Source organism: Hypanus sabinus, chromosome 16 (genome assembly GCF_030144855.1).
Source record: "Hypanus sabinus isolate sHypSab1 chromosome 16, sHypSab1.hap1, whole genome shotgun sequence".
Taxonomy (NCBI): domain Eukaryota; kingdom Metazoa; phylum Chordata; class Chondrichthyes; order Myliobatiformes; family Dasyatidae; genus Hypanus; species Hypanus sabinus.
Window position 1 is genome coordinate 87,281,795 of NC_082721.1, and position 14,423 is coordinate 87,296,217.

At 40.8% G+C, this 14,423-nt stretch overlaps 1 protein-coding gene across 1 annotated transcript; it reads right to left on the reverse strand.

Annotated features, from left to right (window-relative positions):
* Positions 1-1,859: 1,859 nt before the first annotated feature.
* ubl5 (ubiquitin like 5) lies at positions 1,860-14,199 on the reverse strand. Its single transcript, XM_059992377.1, has 5 exons — positions 14,059-14,199; positions 5,976-6,040; positions 4,020-4,103; positions 3,739-3,776; positions 1,860-2,500 (listed from the first exon to the last, which is right to left on the reverse strand). The coding sequence occupies exons 2-5, from the start codon at positions 6,029-6,031 to the stop codon at positions 2,457-2,459; spliced, it is 222 nt and encodes a 73-aa protein (XP_059848360.1). The 5' UTR covers positions 6,032-6,040; positions 14,059-14,199; the 3' UTR covers positions 1,860-2,456.
* Positions 14,200-14,423: the final 224 nt, after the last annotated feature.

A 14,423-nucleotide genomic window follows, 5' to 3' on the forward strand; every position in this document is an offset into this window, starting at 1 on the left:
GTCACACAATGCTCTTGTCATTTCCTAATGCAAGATAAAAATAGTCATCCAACTGTAGTTAACTGAGCTTTAAGTTGGCAAACACCTTTACACTACCAGCAGCTTAAGTAAATTGCACTTCATATTTCAAGATTGCAGTATCAGCGTAAACACTCAGTATAGATTGGGACAGGATGGTCAACAGTGCAAGACATAATGAGCGAGGTAGTGCTCATGAGTTGCTCAAATATCTGTTGAAGGGGAAGGAGATGTTCTCAAATTGTTGAGTGAAATTCAGGATCCTGTACCACCACCTTGATGGCAGCAATGCAGAGAACATGATTCCATGGCGAGGGTCCTTAATGACGGATGTTGCCTTTTTAAGGCACCACATTTTGAAGATGCCCCTGATGGTGGGAAGGTTCCGCCCATGATGGAACTGGTTGAGTCTAGAACCCTCTGCAGCCTCTTTCAATTCTGTGCATTGGAGCCTCCATACCAGGCAAGGGAAGTATAGCCACTAAAACACTTACAACAATAATCTCACAATGTAATCAGGTTATTCCAAAGAATGGTTAGAAGCATCCACATCATGTTGGTGCATTACGATGAGTTTAATGTAACCAGAGCATGAAAGCCCCACAGTAGGATCTTCAGTATGTTCACACTCAGAGAATAATATCAAATGCTTTCTAAGACTGGTTGCAAAATTATTCTGAAGTGAACCTGCAGCTTTTTAAAAACTGTTGAGCCATGTGGTTCAAATGTTCAGCCATTTACTGTTCTAAGATGAACACAACTTGATAGACACTTCAACTTGTTAGTTGCCACACATCAAGGAAAAAGTTTTAGCAAGATATAGGCCGAATAGGACTAGCTTATGCAGGCCTGTTTTTGTACTGTATTTCTATGAGATTTATTAGATCATTCAAATTCTGCCACTCTTCCAGTTTTTGTCCCAAGATTCCTCTTGCTCCAAGAACATCCAGCTCACTGCCTAGTAAATGGCTTCAATTGCTTTCTGTGGTAGAGACTGTGTGCGTGTGGGGTTGGAGATACATCTCTACCAAAGGAAATGTAAGGCACTCCTTCCCTCTGTTAAGCTGCAGGTCACCCTTGGACAAGGTGCAGCACCTGCTTAGCCCCCCCATGAGGGTCACATGAAGCCATGTAAGCAGGTGGCAGATGTTCATATGAGCAACCAGTGCATATCACAAGTCTTGGTTATGCGACCACTGATGCCAGGCAATCTCTGAAGACTACTGATGATGGATGGAGTCACCCATCTTGTAAAGACACTGCCCAGAGGAAGGCAATGGCAAACCACTTCTGTAGAACAATCATGGTCATACGACACGGGATTCAATGAACAATAGACACATGCACAGGTTCACTACTTAACAGGGAAAAGTTTTTGGATCCAGTGGTACTCTAAGACTTGGCTTTATCTTTCAACTATGAGTCTTGGCCCTGGACTCCCAGCTACTAGGAACATCCTTCCTGCATTCAATTGTCCAGTCCTATTAGAAACTTCTGGATTCTGCACTAATCCTCCTAAAATCCAGAGAATACACCAGTTCTGCTATTCCAGGTTGAAGCCTGGGCAGACTGTGCACCAGGATGGCCACAAGGGCAAAATCAAGTTAGGAATGGTTTTCTAGTGGGGAGAAGAATAAAATGGTTTTTGGCAAGTTCAGGTAAGTGACAATCATTTAAAAATGATATCTCAGTAGTTTAAAAACCAAAGATAAATTACAAAACTAAATCCTTGAATATTGAGCTACAAGATACTTCCAAAATTGGCCAACAAAGTAAATATTTCAGTCAAATTCAGGCTGCATAGGCAAGTAATTTCACATTAAAAATAAAACACACAAATGTAAAGCACATCTCCACTTTAATTCCATTCAAATAAGACACAGAAGTGGTTTTCTGATACCCGGCTAACAATGCAAACTAGTTAATGAACTTGCTTCTGCAGAGATGGGGGGGGGGGGGGTGGATGCACGAGGGGGGAATATGCAATGAGATGGCTTCCTTCAATCTTTGTTAAATCAGACATGAGATTCTAAATTTCAGAAAACATATAAAGCTTCAATTTCTTGAATTAGATTGTTGGCAATTCTTATATTTTAAAATGAATGGAAACAGTAGCAACAGCAAGACTCCCATGTGTAGCAGCATACTCAAGGCAAAATTTAGTCTAATACTGTGTGCTAAGTAGAAGAGATTATGGTCAGGATGGGAAGGAATAGATACGTGTGCAATTACACAGATTGATACTTTTATTTGCTAATAAACACTGGAAATGAAAAGCAACTTGTATTGGACAAAGAAATCAAGTATTCTGAAATAATTTCACAAAACTAAAGAAAAATAAGTACTGTTCAGAAAAGCACAAGTGTTCATTCTGAAGCCATAAGCTTATTTCCCCGCAAGCTGTTATTTGTGGCAAACTTCTCAGGCTGGAATACACTTCATTGATAATAGAGCTCCAAGTTCATTCCATCATGAATCTCATCTGAAGGCAATTTGGTTAAGGCACACACACTTAAAATGCTGTGCAACAAGTATACACTGCAGTCAACTTTCTGGTGACATTTTACAGTGTATAAAAACCTAGAACACAAGATTTGAGGCCCTAGGATCTACCATTCACATATACACTAGAGATAACTTACAATATGGAACGGGGCGGTTGCAGAGGCAGGTACACAAGGGACATTTAAGAGACTCTTAGAAAGGCATTGATGGAAAAATGGAGAACTACATGGAAGGGTTAGATTGATCTTTGATCTTAGTGTAGATTGAAAGGTTGGCCAAAGGGCTTGTACTGTTCTAACACACACTGCTACAGGAAGGAGGAAAATTGGGCATGCAGAGTTATAGTGTGAACATACAAACTTCAATTAGATAGTATCAGTACTCGGGAACCTAGATCTCTGGCACTGAGGCAACAGCTCTACTAACTATACCATTCTGCACCCTGAATAAACTCTAGAACCATAAAGGTAATGTTAGTTATCTGCTTCAGCAATGCTGTTCGTGAAACTACATGCCTATTCAGGAGAAGTTATCTACTATAAACACCAGACCAATGTATTTCCCCAGATTCAGAGTGTTGCGCTTTAGCAATACTGTGTCCAAAATTGTCCCGCAAGTTTTGATGTGCCGGCAATTCCTTGTAATCCTGTTGAAGCATCCACTACATTATATTAAAGATATGACAGCATACCAGTTAATTTATCAGATTGATAACTGGAATCCACTAACTCTACAGGAACTGAGAAACGTAAGTTCAAATAATTAAATATTTTGGAATCAAAAAGATAATACCAAAAATACTACTGAAATTTCAATGTTTCACTGGCACCTTTCAGGGAAGGCAGCTGTTGCCCTGGCCAACTTTAGCCAAGTGACGTTTCTTCTAAACTGCCCTCTAAAATGTCCCAACATGCCACACATTTGAAGGATTAGAGATGGATGATACAATTCAGGCCCAGACACTTTAGATACCTCATGAATGGTTTTTCATTATCAAATAAAAAACATTTTCAAATTATTTCTGTATTTTTGACTTCCCAAGGATAACTTCTGAAATTTTCCCTTCACCAGAGACAGGATTTTGCAAAATTTAAGGACAAATTTGATAATATCTGGTACTGATTTCAAAGATTTGCCCACAACCACCACCTCCTCCCAGCAACACTCAACACCCACATATTCAGAACTGAGCATAATTACAAGAGCAAAGGATACAATCCTCCAATTGAACATGATTCTTGAAAATGGTGTACCTAAAATTAGAAAACAATAACGTTAGAACAAAGAAATTAGATAAATGGTCTTCTTTCACTTGGATCACTCCAGAATGGCAACTGTTTCAAATTCAGCTGGAGGTCAAAAATATTGATGAGAGTTTTATTTGGGGGGGGGGGGGGGGAAGGAAAGAGAAGTCAACAGAACATTTTAGAGCTTAAAATTAAGAAAAAAGATCTTAAAGAAACTAATGCCAATAAAAGTCAAATAAGAATACAAACCATTTCTTCAAGACCAGCTTGTCCCATTTTGTTCCAGTTTGTGCAGCGATCAACTTCTTCAGGTCTTGTATGGTATCATCAGGACTGGGGAATAGAAACATTAAGGAAAGAAAACACGACGTGAAACATTCCATCCTACAGTGCTGCAAGTGGCCTTGGTTTATAATTAAATCCAAAACCAGATGTAGCTCTGTAAACTACAGCTGTCATTTTAATTCTACGGATCAGTGCATCTTGAGATCCAGTGGAACCATTCCCAACTAATGACAAATATATTCATAAAATCAGCAACTTTTGATAAGGGCACTCCAGAGGCTGCATTTCCTGGTTGTAAATGACTGTTAGAATTTGAGCTTAATTACCATAATCATGCTATAACGGATGTTTAAATGATCACCAGACCTATAAGAATCTCATGGTCCTAAAAACATTTTCAACATCCATTTCCCCATGGCAACGAAAGAAAGACAGGACAAGAATTCCAGAGATTCAGCAGTTGATTTGAAATTATGGGCCAAATCCTGATAGGAGAGTACAAGTGTCTACACTAACTATGTTATAGAACAGGCACATTTCTTGGCGACATGGAGAGAGTTCAATGTGACGGATTTCACCACTCTTCTCAAAATGCCACTTGTTGCATTCTAGTCTTCCCACCCAACAACCCTCTCACCCTTGTCTTCCATTTACCCCTTAGCAGCTTACTCAACACTACAACTCTTACTAGTCCTTATTGATCTGCAGTCTTCACACTAAACATTTGCTTCACCCACTAGTGGCAAACAGGAAACTACCAACCTCCCACCTAAATCACCTCCCCCAATGTCTTTTCTGCTTTAAGGTCTACCTTGACCTGCACTCAACAACCATAAGCAGGTTACAGCCACTCACAACTAGATAGCTTTTAGACAAAGATTTTAAATTGATGCCAAGGTTTCTTTAATATCAACAAACAAGAACATTGCATTAAATTACCTTTTCTTTTTAAAAATAAAATTTCTTAAACCCAATTGGAAAGAACTACAGTGAGACAATGCCAATTTCACATGTTTCACCTGCTTCTCAGAATAATGAGAACACCAGTGGACTTTATTCTACTTATTCATTTTTGGGATGTATCCAAGTGAGAAATGTATCGACTTTGAGGGAAACTTGCACCCAGTTATGTTTCATGCAACTCCCACGTTTGTGTTTTAGGTGGTAGAGATTGAACATAGAAGTTGCCCAGGCAAGTAACTGCAACTTTTTTGGAGATGACACACAATTTAGCCACAGTAAACTATTATGAAGAAAATGAATACTTGGAGAAAATTTACCTTGTGGGAAGTTTGCATGACTCCAACTTGAGTATTTCACAAAGAGTGTCTATGAATAGCATGATGTCAGCCAGTGACCTGAACTCTGAGCATGGCTCACAGCAAATTGGCTGCATATACATATGACACAATTTATTCCTAATAAGAAGAGTAACTGAAGATAAAATTCAGCGACTTACTCTAAAAAAGACATTATTTTATTAAAACAAGTGAATTCTAGATACATAGAGATAAAAGAATGATTGAGGGCAGAAAGATCCAACATTTTTACTACGAAAATAATTCAAGCTGCAGACACTGATAAACCATGCATGTTCAGATTTATGCCATGTGAAAGAGATGCAAAGGACAACTCTTCACATTGCAGCACAAAAAACTAAAACAAGTTATTAGGAAGTTAAGCTATATTTCCTTCTGCAACTAGTCACAGCCTTATATAGATGTACAGCACAATAACCTCTATTTCTAACACACATGACTGTTTGCAAGGATACAGAGGTATTCATTATATCTGTGGATGCAGAGGCGTAACCAATAGGGAAAACAGGGCACCAAAGACACCAACTCAACCACCAGCCAAGAACACGAAAGAACGTCAATTTAAAGAATTGTTACACTGATCACCATCTTGAAAGGATACTTGCACTTAACGCGAACCTTCTTTCCCAAACGGTCGTTGCAAATGATCTCAATCATTTTTATTCCCTGGAAAAAGGAAGAAAAGATTTAAGAAAATAATGCAACATGGAATAAAATCAAGTCATAATTCTCATTTCACAATGAAATGTATTCCATGATTCTGCTCTATTTTGATTTTAACCGTTCTAAAGGAACAAGTAGACAAATTTACAAATGGATAGATTTAGGGTATTGACTGCAGTTCAATGCAATTAGTAATGAAATTAAAGTAGGGTAACGAATGCAACACTGAAGCAATACTTCTTCAGTTCTACGTTAGGTACCCTGCATTATCTTTAACTTGTGGAGCAAAGAATTAAACTTGCGTCCAAAATAAAATGACGATGCATCTTGGGTTGCATCGACATAGAATGTTGGCACTCAGTCCCACTGTGCCTGGCTTGGCAAGATTTCTGTAAATAATTCCATTCTTTTACTTTCAGCTGTGACTATCACCTGCTGTGCTGTATTATTGCAAATTTCATAAAATCAAAAATTGCCTTAACTCAGATAACTGCTGTAATTAGTTGTAGATTCATGAAGAAACAGCACCAATTACAGTGAGGGTGTTCATAACACTAAAGACAATATTAATGCTAATGAGGACTTTAATGATAAGAACAATACTCAGATTATACGAAATAATATTGGTTATGTTATTAACAGCAATAGCAATTTAAAAAGCCACAGGTGTTGTAAATCTAAAACATAAAACAAAGGCAGAAACACTCAGCAGGTTAAGTTTCAGTTGCAGAGCAGGTATTTAGGAGGATTAATGAGTCAAATGGAACATCTCAAATGTGGTGAGAGCAAATGAATAAAAAGTGACAGCTGGGGGCACATTGAGCTTTGTAGTTAAGTTTGCTAATCGTAAAGAAAGAGGTACTCAAAGGTGCACAAGTGACTATCAAGTATAGAAGGCTGCACTATGCCAAGTGGAAGTAGTGATCCTCAAGTCTGCATTGGGTCTGTTTGCAACAATGTAGAAGGCTACACTCAGATGTGTGAGATAGGGAGTGGGATGGATAATTAAAACAGAAAGCAAAGGTAGGCTTAGGATTGGCCCTGCAGGCTGAATAAGTGCTCCAGAATATTCTGGCATCATCCCCCTTCCTTCTCAGTCCAGATGAAAAGTCTCTGCCTGGAACATCAGCTGTTTATTCATTTCCATAGATCTGCCTAACATGCTGATTTCCTCCACATTTTGAGTGTGCTGTTTGGGATTTCCAGAATCTGCAGAATCTCATGTTTATGATTTGCTGCTCTATAATATAATGGCTAAATCAATGTTCAATTTTCCCAATGTAAAGCAGGCCATAACAGCAATAGCATTTATGATTAAATCAATGATGTTATCAAAATATTAAAAAACTGACTGATAGCAGCACTGATATAAATGATGACCATTATGGTGATGTAATACTAATTGTATCAAGATACTACAGGTAGGACATAATTGCACAGGAGGGTGTCACAAGCAAATTGCCTTAGGTGGAGTGTTTCAGTTCTGAGAGACTGGGCTTGTTCTCCTTGCAATGATAAAGCACAAACAATGCAGCATTGGAAGAGGCCCTTCAGTGCCAGATCTTGTGCCAAACTAATTAAGCTAAAAATATCTAATATCTTCTCCTATACATGTTCCATATGCCTCCCTCTATTATCTGGAAATAATGGATCCTAACACCAAGCACATCTTTACCTCCATGGCCCCCCTCACTTTCCACAATGATTTCCTTGTCCATTCACCCTTCTCCATAATTTCACTCCCTCCAAATGCTACACCTACCCACTGACCTCCATTCAAGGCCCAAATTGGTCCTTCCAAGTGAGACAACACTTCACCTGCAAATCTGATGGCACCGTCTATTATAACCAGTGCTCCTTATCAAGTCAAGTCACTTTTATTGTCATTTTGACCATAATTGCTGGTACGCAAATCATAGTAAAAATGAGACAACGTTTTTCAGGACACAGTACAAAAACTAGACTGAACTATATTAAAAAAAACACAGAGAAAGCTACACTAGAATACAGACCTACACTGGTCTGCGTAAAGTGCACAAAAACAGTACATGCATTACAATAAATAATAAACAGGACAATAGGGCAAGGTGTCAGTCCAGGCTCTGGGTATTGAGGAGTCTGATAGCTTGAGGGAAGAAACTGTTACATAGTCTGGTCGTGAGAGCCCGAGTGCTTCGGAGCCTTTTCCCAGACGGCAGGAGGAAGAAGAGACTGTATGAGGGGTCCATGGGGTCCTTCATAATGCTGTTTCCTTTGTGGATGTAGCGTGTACTGTAAATGTCTGTGATGGCGCGAAGAGAGACCCCGATGACCTTCTTAGCTGACCTCACTATCCGCTGCAGGGTCCTGCGATCCAAGATGGAGCAATTTCCGAACCAGGCAGTGATGCAGATAGAGGGTGGGAGATGGACTTACATCAGCCTTCACAGAAAGTAGAGACGCTGCTGGGCTTTCTTTGCTATGGAGCTGGTGTTGAGGGACCAGGTGAGATTCTCCGCCAGGTGAACACCAAGAAATTTGGTGCTCTTAACGATCTCTACCGAGGAGCCGTCGATGTTCAGCAGGGAGTGGTCGCTCTGTGTCCCCCTGAAGTCAACATCCATCTCTTTTGTTTTGTTCACATTAAGAGACATGTTGTTGGCTCTGCACCAGTCCTTTAGCTGCTGCACCTCTTCTCTGTAAGCTGACTCATCGTTCTTGCTGATGAGACCCACCACGGTCGTGTCATTGGCGAACTTGATGATGTGGTTCGAGCTGTGTGTTGCAGCATAGTCCTGGGTCAGCAGAGTGAACAGCAGTGGATTGAGCACACAGCCCGGGGGGCCCCCGTGCTCAATGTTGGAGATGCTGCTCCCGATCTGGACTGACTGAGGTCTCCTCTACACTGGTGAGACCCGACGCAAGTGACCGCTTTGTCGAGCAACTCCACTCTATTTGCCAAAAGCAGAATATACCAGTGGCCAACCATCTTAACTCTTATTCCCATTCTAACATGTTAGAATGGGGATCAGGGCAGATGGACCTGATGTTTCATCTATGTAGCCTCCAACCTGATGGCGTGAACATCAATTTCTCTGTCCAATAATTCTTCCCCTCCCCTTTCCTCTTATATTCCCCCTTGCCTCTTCCCCTCACCTGCCCACTTATCCTCCACTACCCCAGGGTACCCAATCCTTCGTCACTTTATCCCATGGTCCACTCTCCTCTCCTATCAGATTCCCATCCACCTGGCCTCACCTATCACTTTCTAGCTAGCCTCCTTCCCCTCCCCTCATCTAATGCTTGCATCTTCCCCCTCCCTTTCCAATTCTGAAGAACAGTCTCAGCTCGAAATGTTGATTGTTTATTCATTTCCAAGATGCTGCTTGACCTGCTGAGGCCCTCCAGCGTTTTGTCTGTGTTGCTCAGGAAATCCATGTGTCTTGTGCCAACCCAAAGGCCTCTTAGATAGCTTCTTTACATTTTTCTCTACTACCATCCTGACAGTACATACCCAACAGCCAGCACCGTATATCTCCATTGAATTTTCCGTCTCTTACCGTAAATACATGCCTTCTAGTATTACACATTTTGAGTCAAAAGAAAAAACACCAGAATCTCTTCTACTTATGTCTCATAGACAGACTTGATAAACAATTAGGTTTTTCCTCAGCCTTCATTACTCTGGAGCAAGGATTCCCTGCGTTAATGGCAGGGGTCCTTGACATAGAAAAGGTTGGGAACTCCTACTCTGAGGAAACAGCCCCAAAACCTCTTCTTACAGCACATGCCCTTTAATACATACAAGATCCTGGTAAATCTCCACATAGCAGAGGCATGTCAAATTATGTGAGGCGTAGAGAGATAGCAAACAACTGCATGACAGAGGTACCTAGGGCCACAGTGCATGGGTTCAAAGTAAGTACAGTCAGCCCTCCTTATCCGCGAGTTCCGCATGTGCAAATTCAACCAACCGCGAATCCAGAAAACCCAGAAGTGCTCTTCCAGCACTTGTTGCTCGAGCATGTACAGACTTTTTTTCTTGTCATTATTTCCTAAACAATGCAGTATAACAACTATTTTACATAGCAATTACATTGTATTAGATATTATATGTAATCTAGAAATGATTTAAAGTATACGGGAGGATGTGCATAGGTTATTGTGGATCGGGATTAAAAAAATTGGAAGTTCCCTTACTAAATAAGTCGGAACAGGTACATCTGGTATTATTTAGCGTCAGTCAAACATTTGTTTTAGTATATAGTATATATTTCACCTTTCTATGCATATAAAACACTTAAGAACGTATGTTTCAGCACCTGGCTCAGGAACTGAAGTTCCCGAGTCGGATCCAGTGATAGATCGCCACCGAGTGCGCTCTCCATCCGTGTCTAGTTGATGTGGAGGATTAAAAACCCAAAAACTCAATAATTAAACCATTGCATTGCTTAGTATTAATTGTAGCTATCATCGAGGCAGGGCCTTTCTCACTTTATCCTTTAAAATTGCTCTGATCGTTGACCGACTTTAGCCTAACGCTTTTCCAAAAACCGATGGCATTTCACCTCTTTCCGATTGCTTGATTATTTCCACTTTATTTTCAATCGTGATCGTCATTATTTTCGTGAACAGCTCCACTGCCGGGTCCCAATGTCCACCTCACTGAGACAGGTTAAATAAGGGCATCTGAGTTTTTTGGTATCCGCACGGGGTCCCGGAACCAATCCCTCGCAGATAAGGAGGGCTGACTGTAATAGATTTAGAGGGGATCCAGAGGCCAGTTAAAACTGGAACACTTCCTAAAAAGGTGATGAAGACAGGTACTTTCAGAACTTTTAAGCATGTGGAGAAACACTTGAATTATCAAAGCATAGGAATAATAGCAAAGAAAGCCCAGCAGTGTCTCTACTTTTTGCGAAGGCTAAGGGCAGTCCACCTCCCACCCCCCATCCTCATCACATTCTACAGGGGTTGTATTGAGAGCATCCTGAGCAGCTGCATCACTGCCTGGTTCGGAAATTGCATCATCTTGGATCGCAAGACCCTGCAGCAGATAGTGAGGTCAGCTGAGATCACCAGGGTCTCTCTTCCCGCCATCATGGCCATTTAACTACACGCTGCATCCACAAATGAAACAGCATTATGAAGGACCCCATACACCCCTCATACAATCTCTTCTCCCTTCTGCCGTCTGGGAAAAGGCTCCAAAGCATTCGGGCTCTCACGACCAGACTATATAACAGTTTCTTCCCCCAAGCTATCAGACTCCTCAATATCCAAAGCCTGGACTGACACCTTGCCCTACTGTCCTGTTTATTATTTACTGTAATGCTTGCACTGTTTTTGTGCACTTTATGCAGTCCAGTGTAGGTCTGTAGTCCAGTATAGCTTTCTCTGTGTTTTTTTTATTACGTAGTTCAATCTAGTTTTTTTGTATTGTGTCATGTAAACCATGGTCCTGAAAAACATTCTCATTTTTACTATGCACTGTACCATAGTTATGGTCGAAGTGACAATAAAAGTTGACTTGACTAGATGATCAGTACATTCAAGTACCTGATTGCTTTAGCATTGCCTCTTTCTGTGCTATATGACTATGATATTAACTGAAGAGGCTTTGCTCTTAAGAAATGGAAGGATTTGCCAGGTTCAGCATATTCACTTCTCCAGTCAATGCATGGTAGTGCCCCAAAAGGGGGAAAAAAATTACTTATGACAAATAAAGCTATGTTGAACCATGCTGTGAAATGCATTGTTTGCGTCAATGACCACAGTTCCAAGAACATGCTGGGGTTAGCGGATCAGTGTCACTGTATTTCTGGCTCCATCATAGCATGCCCATAACTTACTAAGAGGAAACCAGAGCACCTGAAGGAAACGCATGTGGTCATGGGAAGAATGGACAAACTCCTTTCAAAAAGCTGTGGGAAATTGATTACTGGCACTAGAAAGTGTTATGCTAACGGCAACATTACCATGCTGTACCAGAGGCAAATAAGCCACCTTGAAGTACACCTCATTTTCACTGATACAGCATGCCTTCTCTCTGTCATAAATCTTATGAAAAATATTAATGTAATTCCCTAGTTAAGATTTTACTGCTAATGCTGTGGGAAATTTCATTTCATTTCATAGCTTTCTGTAGAAGCAGAGAGTTTTACTGATAGTATTTGGGACACCGTTAAATTAAGAGGTTGTGATGTTCAGCTTAGAAAATTCAGGATGGGAATTGGTTGAAGGTTCTAGATGGAGTCCAAGATGGAAGGTTCTAGTGGTGATCAGTGAATAGCAGTTGGTTCCTTGAGTACAAGGACACCTCCGGCTCTCGGAAGATCCGAGCTCCAACTTTGTGCAGGTTTGACTGTTTTAATAATGCTGGATCCCTTTATTTTCTTTTTCTCCTTTAATAACCGTTTGATTAAATGACATTCATAAATACACCTTTCCTATAAATGTACGCAGTGTAGAATCTGTTATTCCTTGCTGGCGGGTAATAGGAAATGGGCAGCATTTACACAGTATTTGCTCGAATTGGGGTGTGAGTGGTTGAAACATCCTGGCCCTCCCAGTCTGGTGGGAACCAAGTCATATTGATCCTAGACGTATGGAATTCAAGAAAGATGGTTTACTCACTGCTGAGTCCACTGGATTGTTACGAGGGGTTAACCAGCCATGTTTCTAGCAATGCCAGGTAAAAAAGGGTTTCAACAATAATAAAGAATATCATGTAAACCTTTTAGCTCAGGGTGATTTCCACCATGACCACTTTCAACCCATTCTAAGATAACCACTTAACATAATTTCTACAATAGATAAGGAAGTTGATTCTGTGGAAATTAATATTCAATTCAGGTTTATTATCACTTACACATTTCTGCAGCTTCAGTACAGTGCAATACATAAAATAGCATAAGTTATTATGAATCCAAGATTGGTGAAGTTGTGGATAGTGTAGAAGACTGGTAAAGAATACAGCACAATATAGAGCAGTTGCAGTTATGTGCAGAGAAATGGCAGATTGAGTTTAACCCAGATAAATGTGAGCAAATGCAAGGAGACAGTACAATGTTAAGGGCAAGACCCTTAACAGTGTTGCTGAGTAGAGACCTCTGCTGTTCCAAGTCCACAGCTCCTTGAAAGTGGCTACACAGGTCAATAAGGTGGTTAATTAAGAAGGCTCTTGGAATGGTTCCTTTTTCAAAGAGAATAGGCATTGAGTTCAGAAGTCAAGGGGTCATGTTGCACATTTATACAACTCTGCTTGAGCCACATTTGGAGGATTAGATACAGTTCTGGTTGCCCCAGGTTTACCAGGATGCTGCCTGGTTTAGAGGGCATGTGCTGAGCAAAAGTGGGCTGTTTTCTTTAGAGCAGCAAAGGCTGAGGGAAGATCTGATGGAAGTTTATAAGATTATGAGAGGCATCGATGAGTAGATAGGGAGTATCTATTTCCCAGGGTTGCAATGTCTAATACCAGAGGGCACGCGCTGAAGTTGGCAACCTTTGAATGTTCAAAGGTGAAGGGGCAAGTTTTTCCTCCCCCCTGAGAGAGTGGTGGATGCCTGGAATGTGCTGCCTGGTATGCTGGTAAGAGAGAAATACATTGGAGGATTTTAAGAGATGTTTGGATAGGCACATGAATGTGAGAAAGATGGAGGAATATGGACATGGTGTAGGTAGGAGATTAGTTTTTTACTCTCCAGCTTGCTCGGCATAGCAGAGTGGGCCGAAGGACTGTATTGCTCCATGTGAGCTCATTAAGTTGATGAAATATAATATTTTGGTGGATTCAAACCCCCCCCTCTCCTCAGCATCACCACCGAGGCATCTGATAACATAACTAAAATTAAGTTATCTGTACTTAGACCAATGCTAATAACATTCCAACACCGCGAGGCCCATAGGCCACCCTCCCTTCCCCCCCGATGATACAAACCATAGTCAAAGAAGCTTAGGAAGCTGAAGTGTGATCTCTAATTTGATTCAAAACAAACGCTTTCAGCAAAAAAAATGTCACGCTGGACAAAAGCACAACTTACCCGGTGGGATACCAACCACTCAGGCTCGACTTCACGTAGCAACGACAACCAGGCCGCGACCCTCTAGTGACCACGCCTTTGGCTGATGGAATTAGCCAATCAGCGCCCGGGATCAGATGACTGACGTGCTGGTCGCTGCCCCCGAAGGAACGTGACGTTTATTGAGTCTCAGATTCAGAAAAGCACTTTCATAACTATTCTAACACTACTGATCTTATTGACCAAATTCCACTTACATTGTAGAAAGCACTCTGTTTATTTTAGTATCGGAAAATTTGTAAAACAAAAATAAGTACAACGCAGCTTCACTCCTGGTCATTATGTTTCCTCAGAATGTATCAGCTATAAGAAATTGAAATAACGAA

What these genes read in the sequence shown, in the direction of transcription:
- ubl5 (XM_059992377.1), bottom strand. Translation starts at nt 6,031, where the DNA reads ATGATTGAGATCATTTGCAACGACCGTTTGGGAAAGAAGGTTCGCGTT. An exon ending in AAGCTGGTCTTGAAGAAATG is followed by an intron (nt 3,777 to 4,019) that starts GTTTGTATTCTT and finishes TTCTAATTTTAG; the next exon opens with GTACACCATTTTCAAGAATC. An exon ending in TCATGTTCAATTGGAGGATT is followed by an intron (nt 2,501 to 3,738) that starts GTATCCTTTGCT and finishes AATTGCCTTCAG; the next exon opens with ATGAGATTCATGATGGAATG.